At 39.3% G+C, this 19173-nt stretch overlaps 1 protein-coding gene across 1 annotated transcript in view; it reads right to left on the bottom strand.

Annotated features, from left to right (window-relative positions):
- The window catches only part of tfap2d (transcription factor AP-2 delta (activating enhancer binding protein 2 delta)), a 74067-nt gene extending 61571 nt beyond the window's left edge, over positions 1–12496 (bottom strand). Inside the window, exons 1-3 of the mRNA XM_072277603.1 lie at positions 12458–12496; positions 11562–12059; positions 8676–8736 (exon numbers count right to left, since the gene is read on the bottom strand). Coding sequence (XP_072133704.1) covers positions 8676–8736; positions 11562–12059; positions 12458–12496 — 598 coding nt within the window. The remainder of the gene's footprint in view (positions 1–8675; positions 8737–11561; positions 12060–12457) is intronic.
- Positions 12497–19173: the final 6677 nt, after the last annotated feature.

Here is a 19173-nt window from a genome sequence, read left to right as displayed (position 1 = left end):
GAATATTCATCCAAGTGAAGCACTAGTCCGTATGAACAACATTAATATGATCTCCACTGAATTTGGTACTCAAAAATATTAACATATCAAAGCAGATGCCCCAGGCAAGAGAAGCTATCGATACTGGGGCACTATGCAATGTAAAGATTATTGGTTCTGATGGTTGGGAGAGTGGAGCTTCAGGCGAAACACTGCACACCATTAACTGAAAGTGATAGCAGAGGGATTTCAACATCCACTTAGTACCACGGTAATACCAGGTCTTCAGTTTTTAGATATAGATTTGTGTAAAAGTATATTTTCAATATTACACCGCAGGAAAATAGCAACTCAAATATAATGAGCCTGGAAAATTATCAATTTGACCAGTCTCTAGTTAAGACTAACCCAAGGAATAAGTGCAGGACAGAAAAATTATTCTTTTTGAAACAGAATATGTTCCATCCACAGCTAATAAATGGAGAAGGAGCCCAAAAGTGAATATGAAAAAGCAAAATGGTATCTTGAGGAATCAGTTTCATTTCACCTCATATAATAACTTGAATAATATGTAATCCTATGATTTTAGATTCAATAGCAATAGGAGACATAATTCTTTTTCATTTTGAGTTAAATAGTTTGTACTTACACAAAGTGAGATTTATTGCCAAACATTTTTAAATTACTGAGAAGCCCTCTTCCTGAATTCTTCATTGGTTGATACAAGGAAGATGCATTGATACCCTGTAGGAGGGCACTACATTGAATTTAAACTTATATTGAATCAAAATACGCTCGGTGGCTATTTAATGAGGTAAGCCCTGTTCCTAATAAAGTGGCTACTGAGTGTATGTCGCCTTCTTCTGCTGTTGCCCATCTACTTCAAGGTTCAACATGTTCTGCATTCAGAGACACTCTTCTCAGCACCACTGTTACAACACCTCGTTATTTGAGTTACTGTTGCCTTCCTGTCCACTTTAACCAGCCTGGCCATTCTTCTCTGACCTCTACCATTAACAAGGCATTTTCACCCACAGAACAGACACTCACTGGAGGTCTTTTTTTGTTTGTTTCCCCACCATTCTCTGTAAACTCTAGAGATGTTTGTGTGAAAATCTCAGGAGAACCATAGTTTCTGAGATACTCAAACTACCCTGTTGGATACCAACAGTCATTCCACGGTCAAAATCATTTAGATTACATTTTTTCCTCATTCTGACACTTAGTATGAACAACAACTGAACCTCTTGACCATGTCTGCATGCTTTTATGCATTGAGTTGCTGCCACGTGACTGGCTGATTAGATATTCGCATTAACGTGCAGGTGTACCAGTGTACCTAAATAAATAGCCACTGAGTGTATATCAGATGCTGAAAATCTGAAATGCTCTACAGGTCAGGCAGCATCTGTGGTGATAAAAGCAGAGTTAATGTTTCAGTCGATGTCCTTTTATCAAATCTTTGACAAGAAGCACTAACTGCTTTTATCGTTCCACAAATGGTCTATGAATTCTAGAGTGCATTGTCAACATTTCCCGCATTCTTTAAACTGACATTCAGGATTCAGGATAGTGTAATATCATTTCCAGCACACAAGTGTAAGGAGAATAAAATAATTGTTACTGCGGATCAAGTGTGGCACAAAAACCACACTACAAGATAAAGAACGCAATAAATATAAATACGTAAGATAGCTTATATACATAGATTGATTGTATGTCCATAAAGTGACACTAGGCACAGGAGTGTCTGTGCATAAGGTGACTGACAGGAAATGACAAAGTACTGTTGGATAGGGGTGTGGAAGGGCAGGTTAGTGCGTGGAGGTGTTGATCGGCCTTACTACTTGGGGAAAGTAACTGTTTTTGAGTCTGGTGGTTGCTACACAGTTTCCTCCCTTATTGGAGTGAGATAATTTAAATTCAGATGTGACTTGCATGGATATACTAGTAGTCTTACTGTAGATTAGAGCATATTATTACTTGAGTAATTCTCACTTTTTTTTGCTGCGGCTCCACATTCTAGTTTAGTATGGGACAATGGGCAGGGGATTTTAGCACAGCCAGCATCTTTGAAACATGAAGGAGAATCACTTTGACAGGTCTCTTATATAGCATGCCTAACCAGCCTTGGGACCTTGCTATCATTTATAAGAAATGAGAAGAATTAGTCTAACCTTCACTGCTTCCTCGCACTGCATATAGTGCCCAAGCTAAGGTTGGTGTCCTCTGCAAATTTACTTCGTGTGCAAGGATTACATGTTAATCCTGCATAATCTAGCCCTTCCTTCCTACATAGCCCTCCATTTTTTTTTTATCCAGGTACCTGGATAGGCACATGGATGTAAAGCATCTGACCGCAAGTCCCGACAACAGATTGCGAGGACTGCTGACAGAATCATTGGGATCTCTCCTTTATGAATTAGAAATACCTATCTGGAGTGCTATGTATGCAGGTCCCTCATCATTGTCAGTGATCCCTCCCATCCATCCGACAACCTCTTAAATCCCTCCTACCATCAGGCAGATGGCACCGTAGCGTCAGGGCAGGAAAGAATAGGATGGGAAACGAGTTTGTCCCCCAGGCCATGAAACAACTGAACTTTCTACCACCACCCAGGTCTCCTCATGTATGAACTGTCAGCAGTGTTATACCATTTACTTTTTAACTTGCATCATATATGCACCTTATAATTTGCTGATTCATTTGCGGTAATATTGCTTTATATGTTATGTGTGAGTTATATGCATTCAGGCCTTAGTCCCAAGCAGCAGTAGATCTGGAGGAACTGTTTGAGGGTATATGTATACAGTTAAATAACAATAAACTTGAACTTGATCTCAGAGTAGGTTAGAATGTCGACCGAACATTGAGGGCTGAGTGGCCTGTACTGTGCGGTATACTGCTCTTTTTTCTGACTAAGTCAACAATAGGACAAACGTCCTGAATTTCTCAATCAGCATTTTCAAAAATCCCTCAAGTGCTACACAACTGCATTAATTTACCACTGATGACAGTCTCACCCTGCTGATTATATTGTGCTTTAAATCTGTAATGTGGAGCAGCATCCTTTACATTCAAATTTTTTCTCAGAAGTACACCTTAAATACCCTTGGACAAACACAACAACGTCAAGCCATATGATGTCATCAAATATATCACTACAGATTACATATTTAAGTCCTTAGGACTTACAGCAAATAATGTACTTTGAAATATAACATAGGGAGCAGGGTAACCAATTTTCAAGGACCTAGCACCCACATATAAAACCATAAAACATGGAGCAGAATTAAGTCATCTGGCCCATTGAGTCTGCTCTGCCACTCCATCATGGCTGATTTGTTAATCCTCTCATCCCATTCTCCTGCCTTCTCCCTATAACCTTTGACATCCTTACTAATCAAGGATTAGTAATAATCAACCTCTGCTTTAAATATACACAAAGACGTGGCCTTCAGAGCTGTCTGTGACAATGAATTCCACAAATTCACCACCCTCTGGCTAAATAAATACCTCCTCACCTCTGCTCTAAATGGATGTCCCTCTATTCTGAGGCTGTGACCTCTGGTCCTTGGCTCTGTTACTATAGAAACATCCACTCCACATCCACTCTGTTTAGGCCTTTTCATATTTGATATGTTTCAATGTGATCCACCCCCATTCTACTAATCTCCAGCAAGTACAGGCTCAGACCCATCAAATGCTCATCATATAAACATTTAGGTGCAGAATATTAATTTCATTTTAATAGTTGAAGGATGTCATGAAGCTGTCCATAGTCTTTTTTAAGCTTTAACATACCACCAAGAGTAGAGTTGTAGTCTCAGTTTAATATCTCATCCAAAGATACTAGTCCTAACAGAAAACAAATTAGAAATGAGACGGAATATTGTGCTCAGTTCTGGTTGCCTCATCATGGGAAGGATATAGAAGCTTTAGAGAGGGTGCAGAAGAGATTTACCAGGATCCTACATGGATTAGAAATAATCTCTTCTGAAGATAGGTTGAGTGAGCTAGGCCTTTTCTCTTTGGAGCATTGAAGGATGAGAGATAACTTGATAGAGGTGTAAAAATGATAACAGGCCCAGAATGAGTGGACAGATGGAGACCTTCTCATGGGGTGGAAATGGCTAATATGAGAGAGATAACTTTAAGGTGATTGAAAGAATGGATCGGGGGCATGTCAGAGGTAGATATTTTACACAGAGCGTAGTGGGTGTGTGGAGCCCACTACCAGTTGTGGTGGTAGAGGCAGATACATTAGAGACATTTAAGAGACTCAGGAAGACAGAAGGGTGAAGGAAAAATGCAAAGTTATGTGGGAGAGGAGGGCTAAGTTGATCTTGGAGTGAGTTATAAAGATGGCCCAATAAGGTCAGCTGAAGGCCCTATACTGTTCTTCATTCTAAACATTAGTCCTATAGCAAACGTTAGAGAGAAACGGAGTTGCTCTCCTGCTCACTCACGTAGCATCAGGAGCAGAAGCATATTTCTCCAAAAAAAATCACTGTCGCACATTTCCATGCATTTCAGTACTTTTTAGGGAGAATCACAGGACACTAGGTCAAATCTCTTTCAAATATTAATTAAAGCAAAGTAATGAGAGAGCTCCTGAATGTGAGATTTTTCAAAATTTCATATAACGATCGTTTTCATCCCCCATCGTCTCCTTACTTTGAATACAAGGTGGACCTTCTGCATCCCAGCTGCTTCCGCCATCACGTCACTATCGGGGATCGTGGGAACAACAAGACAACTGCATAACTTAAAAAAAAATTTAGCAGGATATGTCTTCTGTAGATTGAACAGAGAGTGCTTCAAACAAGATCCTGATTTCCAAAGTAATACACACATAAAATGCTGAAGGAACACAAAATGCTGAAGGAACTCATGAGGTTCATGGATTAGCAGCTAGAATAAACAGTCAACGTTTCAGACTGGGACCTTTCATCAGGAAGAGAAATGAATGGGTAGGTCTCAGATTAAGAAGGTTGGGGGAGGGGAAGGAGGACAAGGTAGAAAGAGCTAGGTGAAGACAGATGGGTGATGGAGGGAAAACGTAGTAAGATGTTGTGAGGTGAGAGGTGGAAAAGGTAAAAGTTAGAGAAGAAAGAATCTGATAGGAGGGAGGAATGGATAAATGGGAGAAAGGGAAGAGGGGCAAAGGTGGAGGCAATAAACAGATGAGGAGAAGAGGTGAGCAGCCAGAATGGGAAATTGAAGTAGAGAAAATGAGGAGGGGAAATATTACCAGAAGTTTGAGGGCAACTCCGAAGAGAGTGGAGGCTACCTGACACTGGTGTGAAAGATTGGCAGCACCTGGCCTTCCTCTTGCTGTAGTTTTCAGGAATTCGGGATGAACTTTTCCTAGCCATTCTTTGGAGGAGGATGACTTATTTTATTGGTAGCCTAACCAAACAAGCCTCCTTCCAAACTAAGGCTGAAACAAGCTGCAACTTGACTAGCAGTGAATGAAATTTGAAAACCAAAGTGGATTTTGGAAACCTAATATAATACTGGAAACACTCAGTGGGTAAGATGGAATCTGTAGAAGGAGAAAGGGGGTTAATGTTTCACATTGAAGACTGTGCCACAATGGGTTTGAACTTAATTGCACATACATTAATCCCCTTCAGTTTCCACAAATAACAGCACAGCAGTGTCTCCACTTCCTGAGGCTCCCCCACCCCCATTCTAACCAATTTTTACAGGAGCACCATCAAGTTTGCCCTGATCAGCTGCATCACTATCTAGTATGGGAGTTGCAATGTATCTGGCCACAAGTCCCTACAAAATGCTATGAAGCCAGCTGAAACGATCATTGTGGTCTCTCTTCCACCCAGAGATCTTTATTAGCAGCACTGCATAGGCAGTGCCCTTAGCATTGTCAATGATCAGCCCCATCCTTCCAACAATCTCTTTTACCACCTACCATTTGGCAGGAAATACTGTAGCATTAGCGCAAGAACTTTTAGGATGGGGGACAGCTTCTCCCCTGGCTGTAAGATTACTGAACCCTCTGCTGCTGCCCAGGTCTCATCAAATATGAAGCACCAGTGGCATTGTACTGTTTACTTTTTAACTTGTATCATATATGCACCTTATTATTTGTTAATTTATTTAAGGTAATATTACTTCATGTGTTATGTGTGAGTTATATGTACAGTGTTGTGCACCTTGGTCAGGAGGAATTTTGTCTCATTTTGTGGTATACTTGTGTACAGCTGAATGACAATAAACTTGAACTTGAAATTGAACCTGAAATGCTGTCTAATCTACTGAGTTTTTCCATTTTTATTTGCTTTTCCTGAAAGTTGACTCGTAGCTTTTTGGATGATATTAGAACCATAACATATTGAAATCTCAGAACACCACGGTACCTTAACATCCATTGCAAAGATATTATTAAACAAATGGGCGCAAGTCTTATAGGCTCAACAGTTAGTAAAGGGCCGTTTAGGATAGTTGGAATATTTGCATTCACATTCTGTTGATGGAAAGACGAACGAAAACATAGACCTCGCAAATTATGGATTTTTCTTTACTCGAGGACTATGACATCGCAGAGTCTTATAGAAAAACAAATAGGAACTGACCAAACATACACATTTTCGCCGCTGAATTTTAAGGTATCTCAATTTCTGAAAAAAAAACTGAAAGGAGCTGTCTTCAGCACCACCGTCAACCAGACGACCCGGGTTTCCCGGAACTTAGCTCTACACTTTCAAACAGTGCATGAGGCAAGAGAATTGGATAATCTGCTCATAGTTATTATTTTTTTTTACTCATCGTGAAAACATTTACTGTAATCTAAATATATTTTGAAAAGACTGGGCATTAATCTGCACCCATTAAAAAGTAACAAACATAAAGATCGACATGTTTTTTTTGTAAATTAATAATTATTAATGTTTACAAACGCCAAAACACTCACGTTTATTATCATTACTACTAGTACTACTACTTCTGCTGCAACTACTATTCCTAATAATAATATTATAATAATTAGGATCCAATTAGAATGATTGAAAATGTGGTTGAATCAGTTTTAAACCCACAAGTCTACTGGAATATATTTTGCAAGTTACTGAAACGTGTCCACAGGGCAAATGCTATTTTGAAAATAAAAAAAATATGTTACCTTTATAAAAGCTAGAAATTACATCTTTGCCCATTTATAACCTTCGATTACAGGGATTTTTTTTTCGCACTGAGTTGCTCAATCCCGTAATACATTTGCATTTTACAAAAGGAGTTATATTCTATTGAACTGAAACCATTTTTTAAACGTTACTTCAGCCGTCCTTATAAATGGGTGGGGTTTACAAAGATTGATTCCAGCACTTTTGGAATGATCATAGGCCAACAACTTGTTTTTCGCCTAAGAGGGGGAAACAGGCTTTTTTTTTTGAAAAACACACATCTAACTAAGGGGTAATATGTAACTTTGGGGCAAAATTGCCGTAGTCGTGTATACTCTACCGGAAATTGCAATTAAGTATCATAGTCACGATAAATTAGGTAAATCACAGTTCTCGACTATTAACCATTCCTGCCTACCTCAATAAACCAGACGCAGAGCAAATACACTTATCAATGCGCTTTCACCTATTTTAACTAAACTCCACCCCCTCTATCGCCACCCTCCCCCCGACCCCCACCCCCAAACCACCAGCACCGAGACTACCGAAACGTCGGAGTTGTAGAGGTTTGAATGGTTGACAATGGGAGTGCTACTTCTTTTAAATGGGCGACTCGGTCTTTATTCTGACTTGTAGTATCTCTGCTTTACTAATTTTAAGGCTGCGGGACTGCGTGCATTGGTAACATATGCCGACGATTTAAAAGCCCAGGAAATCAGTCAGTTGGCATGTGTTATTTCTAAAACTCAAATATTAATATTTGAGCTTCGCTGCATTTTAGCTAGCATACTTGTCGCGAACAGGAGCGATGGATTTTTTTTTTGCTTTAAATAAGCTCTTCTGTTTTTCTTTTCACAATTTCAGAATTTTGTTGATGAAATGGCTTCATGCCATATGTCTGTTCTCAACTGTTACACAATATTCAACTCCAACCGAGTTAATTTGAAAGCAAGACATACTGCATGCCTGCCCAGGCAGAAACGAAGTGGTCTCTCAATTGAATACTATTTTCCGGTTGCGATTCATATTATACCTGATCATAGTTTAGCTTTGTAACATTATTGGCTCATATTTCTTCTCCTAGGTTTGACCAATCCGTGTGCACGCTACGGTTTATAAAGATCCAACGTTTCAGGAACAGCTTCTTTCCCTCCGCCGTCAGATTTCTGAATGGACAATGAACACATGTGTTCTACCTCTCTATTTTTTCTTACTTTTGTACTTATTATTATATATAGACATACATATATATACTTCTTATAGTAATTTACAGTTTTTTATTATTATGTATTGCATTGCACGAAAAAAACAGATTTCATGACATTATACCAGAGATATTAAAGCTGATTCTGATAACCTATTCTCTATGACGTGAAAAATAGTTTGACGCTCTCTCTTTCCTCCCTTTACAGTAGCCGGAAAGTAACAGTCAAATTCTCACAACAACTGGTAAAAGTCACGACGGTCCATGTTTCTTCGAAGGTCGAATCTCTTCCGAAAAGGGGTTTTATGACCGTGTCGCGCATCCAAACAAAAACAACAAGACTTACCCCTCCGTATTACCCCGCCTTGACCATTTAAAACTAATCCACACTGTGCCTCCACCGAGTTCTGTAAATCAGAATGCAAATTCGAAGATAAGAAAACTGAAATTAAATAAAAACATTGTATTGCAATTATATCAGGCTATTTATTAAAGAAGACACATCGTCCGAAAGAAACGGCGGCAATATAACCCATTATCTTTTATTTTCACGCTCACAATAAAATGATGTTTTCCGATTTAATCCTTTGTGCATGTTTATTTAAATGGTTACACTTTATCATACATCTCATAACAGAGGATCGATCCACCATTTTAGAAAAACTTTTATAAAAAGGTACAGGCAGTATATGTTTAATTTATTTTTCAGCATTTAAATCTTCCCAGGCTGGTTTTCTAGCAAGACACATGCAGATAAATTATAAAGCCCAAGAACGCATTTGAATTTATTGAATACTCTACTCAGCCAACACAGAGTTACTTTAAAAACGTCAGGCACCAGATCACGGCCAAATTTATAAACCCGATGCGCCATTCTCAGAATTGTCTTTAGCACTAACATTACTTTCCCCATCACTGTTTCTATATTAATGATAAACATTTATTGTCTTTGCGCACGGATTTCCATTTACTTGGTACAAGCATAAAGCTCTCTGGCCTGCCTAAATCCATGGAGAAGTTTGAAAAGAATTCGGAGAGAGGTGTCGCATACTAAAGACGACTCGAATTTGCCTTTCTCCTTTCTTCCCCTTCCCTTTTCGCCCTATTGACGCGCTCTTATAAACCTTTAGAAACTCTCAGCCCTTTCTCTTATGTTCTGGGGTTAAAGTGATTATAAAATCAATATAAAAACTCCGAGATCAAGCATAAATTAAACTCGTGACGGGGAAAAGGTGTGACAGATGCTTTTGTTTGCCATATCAAATCTTTTTAGGGAGCTCAAAGATGTATCTACTGCCTAAAGACCGTTGCATCTGTTCAGTTGGTTAAGCAGAATGCGGTTTATCCGATTCTGGAGGAAATTGACCAGGAAACGAAGATTTAAAAAAAAAATCTGGACTTTGTTTGCGACTTAAATGTAGGGACTTAATTAAATGATTTTGTTGATTTTACAAACACGAAAATTTAGTCGGGTCGTAGACACCCTTGTAAGTGCACATTACATTTCATTCCGGTATTTTTTACAGCCGAATTTTATTTTATTTTTACACAGAGTGCAATGGCTTTTCCCACTTTAAAAACTGCTGCACAGGTTTCTCGACATCGTTGGTTACGACGGAAAATCACCATTTTTTTTTACATATTATATATATAATGCAATGGGAGGCATGGGCCTTGTTGATAAATAGTCTGGTCAGATAATTGTGCATAAGCTAATCGAAGGATGACATAAAGTCGAAAATTGGATAAACTACGGTGCTCCCGCGCGTTGCGTTTTCGTATTGTTTCTCACTTGCAAATTCCCTAATCCGTTTAAAAGAAAACACCATGCTTTGTGTGAAGGACAAGGACTGAAAATGTACAAGTATAAAAATCAGCACTAGCCGTGCTCAGTAGCAACATAAAGGCGTTTTAGTTCAGCAAGAGTGTATTGCATTAAGTTGAGATTTTTTCAAAACTGAATTTGATAAGTTCTTTCGAATAAGGCTCCGTTCCCGGCCTGATAGTCTGCTATTTAATTCATTGCCCCAGTTTCAGCAAACAAAGGAAGAAAGTCACGTTTTCCGATTTCTAATCGTTTTAATTTCATTCTCGATCAAAGAGATAAGTACACTTAAAAAACGAGTGTCCTTTAGAAGAGATCGCACACTCCAGTGTAGCGAGTAAGCGAGCTATCACATACAGCGTTCGACAAACTCCGAATTTCACTTGAGAATGTTTGGGAGCGCCTACCTTACAAACAGGACACAGGAAAATAAAGCTGAGTTTATCGTGAGTATGACTGGTAAATTTTGCTACTTAGCAGCACAAATTAGAGGGGGAAATTAAAATTGACTACTTATACGTGCAGTTTAATATATTGAAACCGATCGATCAAATAACGTTAAAATTATAAATATTTTTAAAATGTCTGTATACATACATCTAAAACATGTTCCTATATTTCAGATTTCTCTGGCAATCGTTTAATTTTACATCTTCTCCGAACTCTTTAAACAATAACGTCTGATTGCTTTACTTCATTGCCTGACGCATTTCAGATGCTTTTAAAAAGTTCCTCCGAGGAGGCAGAGGACAAGCTATACATTAGCGAATGCATGCAGGAAAATCTAGATTACTTCTCAGTAGGTAAACTAAAAAATAAGGTATAATATATAACATGGATGTTGAAATGCCCTAATGAACCTAGTGTTTTGAAGGAGCTGTGAAAGAGCTGATGTCAAAAATGGCAACAATTATTAGATAATTATAATTACGTAATAATATTCGTCACATTCCGCTTCTTATTTATTTCTGCTGTGTGGGCGATGCTCGAAATTTTAAGTGGATTGGCGGCAGATAACGGTGTCGCCGTTAGTGCCAGAGAAACGGTTGTTTCTATGTGATGTTAGAGAAGTTACAACATTTAAAAGAAATTAGAGAGCTTTGCAGAGAATGCATCGAAAACCATGGTACATCCCTTTGCATTGTACAAAGTCTGGTCTTGCTGTTGTGAGTTTGAAGGGCGCAGTTTTTGTTCGTATTATTTTCTGTACACTGTGGCCTGACAAAGATCACCAACTAACCTGTTTCTCTATTCTATTAGAAGCAAAACAGAAATATACATATGTATATATATATTTAAAATGTTCAAATTTGAAAACTAAAGTCTTACATTTATGTAAGAGGGTAAAATTATTCCGCATTTTATGTTGGGTTTGAAATCTCGATATTAGTATTAATAATGGTTTACCTGAATGTCATCAGAGCCCGGAGGCGGTAACCCTAGGTTTGGACCCGGTAGAAGTCTCTGGTCTGGGTGGATGCCATATTGGGATCCATGGCTCATTAGAGACAAGTCATGTCGGCGGTAGGCTTCCAAACAGCCCAGCTCTCTCCTCTGCTCATCCAGGCAAGAGGACTTGAGAGTCCGAGCATTATGAAGGTTGATAAAGTCTGCCGGTTCTCCGTGGTGGATCTGTTGGTAATACTGTTGGGTATGGTGGAGGCTATTCAAAGAATAGGCATCAGGGTTGACTGCCGGGTGGCTGTGCTGGAACTCATAATGAAAGGACTGATGGTGAAGAGGGGTGTACTGGTGGTTAGTGGAGAAATAAGGCGAGGTAAAGTCGGTTCCATTCGCCGAGTAGGTTAATGGAGATGTGGAGGAATAGGCGACGGTCGAATTTGCCACTGATTCCAAGCATCCCAACTGCATCAGGCGATAGCTGTTTGATCCGTCATGACGTATCTGAAAAAAAAAAGGAAAAGAATAGAAAACAAATCTGGTTTGTCATTTCTTATACCTCGCAGGTACAAAAGTACAATCAATCCGCTCCATCGCTCAAACACTAAAGCCTTCGAGAAAATACAACGGCATCCGTCTTAAATCTACTCATCACCCACTGAAAATACACAAATCCCTCAAACAATAACACGGCGGTTTATCTAAATCCGGCTACTTAACTTTCAGTCTTTATAGCGATAACATTTTTTTTCATTGTGGCAACTGTTGCAATCCGATGAATGCCATTCGCGCGACAGATGTCATAACGAATGATTTTCGTTCTTAAAGCCGCGAAAACGAACTTTTAATTGACTGCAGCAGCTTTAGAAATATTAGAGCGATCGGCGCCGTAATAAAATTACCTCGGGATCATGGACGAGACCCGGGAACGTTGCTGACATTTTCAATCCAACAAGAGGTTCTAATAAGAATAAGTAAAAAAAAGACTCGACTTTCCCCCCCCCAAATTATATTCTTTCTCTACACCCTAAAGAATCCGTCTATTCCGGGCGAAATAGCGTTTCTTCTGCACAAAAGCGGCTCCCTGTATCACATTTTGTACTTGTCGGGGTTTTTTTTCTTAACTGATGGCGTAGGTCCCTTGGTAATATATAAGTTTTGAAAATTAAGCATCAGCGTTGAACTGGGAAGACAATAGACAGAAGCGCTCCATCCCAGGAGACGCGGAATAAATATTGTATCTTCTCATCACAGCCGAGGTTGTTCTAAGTTGTTAATTGTATTGGGGAGTTTTTCGTGCTTTTCCCGTTTTCTCTCCGGTAACGTTGGATTTATCATGCTTAATCTTGTAATCCTTTATTACAATTTTCGAGGACATCAGGGAAGGATTGATATATTTGCCCAATCTATGGCATACCTGCTTAAAGTAAGTAGAAATTTCAGGCAAGATAAGACAAAGGTAATATTACAATCTTTATTATGGTATTCGATGGTTTAAATATTTTTGAAATAATGATTTCAGAAGGAAAAGCCTAGTTTTATTAAAAATGGCGAGAAACGTAACAGATTATCCAAGCTGCCTATTTTTTTTGTGTATAATGTTCTCGATGAAATTTATTAAAAGAACAACTTGGTAGGATTTGTCCAGTCATGAAAAATAGTCCACCCTATTTATTAGTTTTACAAAAAGCAATAGTATTACAGAAAACATTTCTTCAAGAACAAAACACAGATTTATTGCATATATTTAACTCTGAAGTCTTTTAATGGTTTTCCAACATGAAAGTGAACGAGAAATATATCATTGTTAATATTGTTAATGAGTAATAGTGGGTTTGCCAATTTTTTTCCATATTCCGACTAGTGTGTATAATTTTAGAGCATATTTATCTGTATTTTGAAACAAGATGTCACGTAAATGTAAGTATAGTTTCCACCGTTAGCTATATGTTGATAACCAAAATGATGCCAACAATTGTAATTAGAACAATAATGCATTAATTAAGAGGCACATTTAAGAAGGCTCTGGCCAACTTGCAGGGTATTCTTCGATTTGAATATATTATAATCACAGGCAACTGAAAAGGTATCCTTTCTTATTACTGCGTGTGAACAGAATAATTGAGCGTATTCCCACCAATGATGGCGCGGTTATTAAATAACCATTCTCCATCCTGTTTCAATAACGACCGCACGAGGGAGATGCATTTTAATGTTTTATATACATATATAAATGTTTTGATACACGGATTTTTAAAAATTACTCCCTATGCTCGAACTATTAACTAACTTAAAAGTTATATCATTTATACATAGACCGCTCAATACACTCAAAAACCACGTAGTTACATATAAAATTCGACTGACCAACCACTTACCATCCTTTTAAAAATATTTCTAGAAATGATTTGGACTGTTTAATTTTTTTTTTTGCTTTGATTAATCTCAATTAGACGTATTAAACACTATTCTTTTGGACTCAGTCGGGCAGTCCAGATCCACTCTTTTTCTGATAGGTTTTAAATTGACGAAATTCACCAAAAAAAAAAAAAAAAAGACGGTGTCTTTTTTTTGCGAGTATCAGGTCATTTACTATTGAACTCTGTGGAATAATATCCAAAAAAAAAACAACAAGTTTTCGGTCTGGAGGTCTGCCTGACCATTCGCCTTTGCTCATGCTCACTAACCAAAGCTGTCACCCCGGTCTCTTTCCCTTTGTATAAATCGACAAAGGCACACGACTACTATTTGCCTCTTTTGTGTGACGTCCATGTGTGACTGGTGCATGGGAGAAAGGTCAGTGTCTTCTCCTTTAGCATTTGATTAGCTCTGCTGAGTATTATTTAAAAGTTCTCCAATTAGACAAGAAACAAACAGCAAAATAGTTTGGCTTTGAAATTGAACTGAGTAGTTTATTATCTTATTATTAGCCTACCAGGAATACTTGGTTACTTGGTAAATATTCTTTTACTTTTACTCAAGGGCATTCTAATCACCACATACACATTTCGACAGTTTACTTTCAGACTAAATCCCAAAAGAATCAGGTTTAATACCATTGGCATATGTCGTGAAATTTGCGGCAGCAGTACATGATAATAAAAAAAATAAATATGTATATACTAAATAAGTAATGCAAACACAGAGGGAAAATAGTGAGGTAATGTCCATGGTTTTCATTATTCATTCCAAAATCTGATGGTGGAAGGGAAGAAGCTTTTCCTGAAACGATGACAGTCTACAGGGTCCTGTACCTCCTTTTTGATGGTAGTAATGAGAAGAGGACATGTCCTGGGTGATAGGGGTCCTTTATGATGAATTCTGCCTTTTTGAGGCATCTCTTTTTGAAACTCTTTTCAATGCTGGGGAGGCTAGTGCCCATGATGGAGCTGGCTGAGTTTACAACTTTCTGCAGCTTTTTCTGATCCTGGCCCCTCCATACCAAAAGGGTGATGCAGCTAGTTAGAGTGCTCTCCACGGTACATCTATAGAAATTTGCGAGTGCGTCCTGCGTCACTAAACGTCCTTCGTTTTAATTTATCGACATGCATCACACCGTCACAATGAAACAACCTTATTGTCCACACTTTATACACACTCGTTGCGTCTCATGTGCTTCTCTGTCCACCTCACAATATCTGGCATGGATTCAGACTAGAGATCCTGCTGATGCAATCAACTTTAGTGAATTTTAATTTTAATTCATTATCGAAACCATAATGTTTAATGGTAAACTTGTCTATGTGCTAATAGTGACCTATTTCTGCTTTATTAAAATATCCCTTTTGTTTAGAATCAAATTTATCGTTTTGTTATATTATTGTTTTGAAGCACTTGGACGAGTTTGCTCTGCAAAGAAACACCAGCAAAATTGCGACGGGAGCTTGCTACAAGGAAGGTTTAATTTTGCGTATCTATGGTTATAAGTTTTAAAGTTGAAGTTTTTCTGCCGTTCCAAAAGTCTAAGTATATAATAAACTCACATATACCATATTCGTGGCAAATTTGAGTTTTTTTTTAAAAATTAAACATTTGAGACTGTTACGTTCCATTTTTTGATAAAATGATCTAGGAATTCTGATTAAAATAATGCCAACGTATTCATAATCACTGTTAAGTATTGCACTCTATTTTATTAAGGATTAAAATTAAAACTTCATCAAATTAGCGTCTAATGCACGCTTAACACTGAAGAGTTTTGACGTCCTTGAGGTAACTCAGTGGCAGCTACCATAATAAAATTGGATGCATTTTCGTTTTCCCTGTGAGCTTGTTTGCAAACCTTATGAGGATAGGTTGAACGAGCTGGGGCTTTTCTCTTTGGAGCGAAGGAGGATGAGAGGTGACTTGATGAGAGGTACAACATGATAAGAGGCATAAATCGAGTGGACGGATAGCCAGAGACTTTTTCTCCAGTGTGGCAATGTTAATACAAAGAGGCATAACTTTATGGTGATTGGAGGAAAGTATGGATGTCAGAGGTAGCCTTTTGTTACACAAAGAGTGATGGATGTGTGGAATGCCCTGCTAAGGGGTAGTAGTGGAGTCAGATATATTAGGGACATTTAAGAGACTCTTAATGGACACGTGTGCCAGAAAATGGAGGCCTAAATAGGAGGGAAGTTGTAGAAATATCTAAGAATAGCTTAAAAGGTCGGCACATCTGTGTATTTTTTTGTTCTATGGTCTATGTTCTGAATCGTAATTATTCTTTCATCTCATTCATAGGAAATTATAAAAAATATTTACGTGCCATGTCTAATGCGGTATATTGACCAAGGAGAGTTCACACTGGTGTTACTAGACAAAGTAAGGCGCTAAGCCACATAAGAGGATATTAGACCATATTATCAAAGTTAGGTCAATGAGGTAAAATTGCAGCTCTTAGGAAATGTAGAGGAGACCTGACTCAAAAGCAGAGCAGCAGAGACGATTTAGCAGTAATAGATACTTTACTAATAGACCACAAAATAACAAGCCACCAGGGGCCACAAAACAAGAGAGAACAGAAACTAAACACAACAGGCAACAAGGTAAACCTTAGGCAGAGAGAGTGAAGACTAAAGACAACTGATTGAGGCTGGCTGATTCAATGAATGAAAGAGAACTGTAGATGAGAACTGGGGTTAAATAGGTTGCAGGAGATGAGTCTGGAACGGGTGGGAGGTGAATCCTATTAGCTGGGTGGATACTGGGAGGTTCCTGCAGGAGCAGGCTTGAAAGCAGGAGAGTGGGAAAGGGGGAAACAGAGAGCAGAGACACTTGAAAAGTAACTCAGAGCTCAGGCCACGCTGCTGAGGGGATGTCCACCAATGCAGAATAAAAGTAAGTGATGGGAAGGAGTCAAAACTATGTTTTCTATGTAAACTTAAAGGAGCATGAATATCCAGGAAGAGTTTTGGCCTTGGAATGCTGCAGAGAAAGGAAAGGGTGTGACCATGAGTTGATTTATCGGTGTGAGAAGAGTCCTGTCTAATATGTAGAGGAATGGAATTCACTGGGATAGAACATGGGCAACCATTTTGTGTGAAAATTGTTATGGAGAACGCAGCAGGGAAGACTGGCCAGTTGTATTAGACCATAAGACCATAAGACCATAAGACAAAGGAGCAGAAGTAGGCCATTCGGCCCATCGAGTCTGCTCCGCCATTTTATCATGAGCTGATCCATTTTATCCTATTTAGTCCCACTGCCCCGCCTTCTCACCATAACCTTTGATGCCCTGGCTACTCAGATACCTATCAATCTCTGCCTTAATCATAGAACATTGCAGGCCTTCCAGCCCACTAGGCTGTGCCGACCTTTTAATCTACTCTAAGAACAACAAACCCTTATAAACCCTTCTACATAGGTTTCTATTCCCCTATCATCTATGTGCCTATCTACAATTTTCATAAATGTCCCTAATATATCTGCCTCCACCACAACCCACGGAAGAGTGTTCCACGCACCCACCACTCATTGTGAAAAAACCTCTAACATGTCCCCTTATGCTTCCCCCCAATCACCTTAAAATTATGCATCCTCGTGTTAGTAATTTCCGCCCTGAGGGATAAAGTCTCTGCCTACCTATTCTATCGGCGACTTTTGTCATCTTGTACATCTCTACCAAGTCACATCTCACCCTCCTTAGCTCCAGAGAAACGAAAAAAAAGTCCCCTGGGTTAGTCCCTAGAGATTCCAGATCAGATCCCTGTAGAATAGATAGATAGATACTTTATTGATCCCAAAGGAAATTACTGTATCACAGTAGCATTACAAGTGCACAGATACACAAATATACAAATATTAGAAGAGAAGTAAGAAAGAATAAAAAAAAGTTACGACAAACAGTCTAACGTGGGGGGGGGGGGGGTTATTACTTCTCCGGCTATAAGTTGACTCATTATAGAGCCTAATGGCCGAGGGTAAAACTGACCTTATATCGCGCTCTTTGGAGCAGCACAGTTGTCTTAGTCTATGACTAAAAGTGCTCCTCTGTTCAGCCAAGGTAGCATGCAAAGGGTGAGAAACATTGTCCAGAATTGCCAGGATTTTCCGTAGGGACCTTTGTTCTACCACAGCCTCCAGTGTGTCCGGTTTGACTCGCAGAGCCAGTCTTTCTAATCTGTGTATTGAGCCTGTTGGCATCACCCGTGTTGATGCCATTGCCCCAGCACACCACCGCATAGAAGATTGCACTGGCGGCAGCAGACTGGTAGAACATGTAAAGGAGAGGTCTGCATGATACCACTGGTCATTGACCTCCAGGTAGAATGCGCTCCATCTACAACTATCTGCCGTCATGCCAGGGTAATCAAAGGAAGATGAAGATGATCTGAGGAAGAGTTAGCGTTGGGGAGTGGGATGAGTTGGACGACGTTTCTTAAAAGTCCACCCAATGTCTCATTCACATCATCGTTTATATCACCTCATGGTGCACGCAATCACGGATAAAACGTACAGAGGGAATTGAACCCGGTCCCTGGCGCTGTAATAGCGTTACGCCAACTACTACACTATCGTACCGCCCCTCATGATCAGGGTTCATACTGGAGTCAATTGGATTACGGTCAGTCTGGATTCACCTTGGGTAGTTTTTAAATGAAGGACGGCGATGGTAAAAAGTGAACCTCCTAAAACTAGCGCCGGGTTACCTCGTGTGTAACCAGACGACAAATCGACGGACAGAGTGCGTGGCGGCGTGGATTGTTTTGAAACGACGAATTCGGATGTGAAAGTGACATGAGATGAATCAGAATCAGGTTTAATATCACTGGCAAGAGTCTTGAAATATATTATTTTGCGGCACCAGCAGTAATAAAACACGTAATTGAAAAAATACCGAGGCAGTGTACGTGCGGTAAATTGTCCATTCAGAATTCTGATGGCGGAGGGGAAGTCGCTGTCTCTGAAAGGTTTAGTACGTGTCTTTAGGCTTCCCGTACGTCCCTCCCTGATCGTAGCAATGAGAAGAGGGCATGCACGGGACCTTTAATGATGGGTGCCGCCTTTTTGAAGCGTCACCTGAAGTAGTATCCTTGGAGGGCATAATAGGCAAAAGCCCTCAGACAAGGCGATAGGTCAATGCAGTAAGCACCACGCCTTTGACTAGAAAGACAAGACAAGGAGCGTCGCG

The sequence above is a fragment of the Mobula birostris genome, chromosome 2 (assembly GCF_030028105.1).
Source record: "Mobula birostris isolate sMobBir1 chromosome 2, sMobBir1.hap1, whole genome shotgun sequence".
NCBI lineage: Eukaryota > Metazoa > Chordata > Chondrichthyes > Myliobatiformes > Myliobatidae > Mobula > Mobula birostris.
This window is presented reverse-complemented; position numbering and strand designations above follow the sequence as displayed.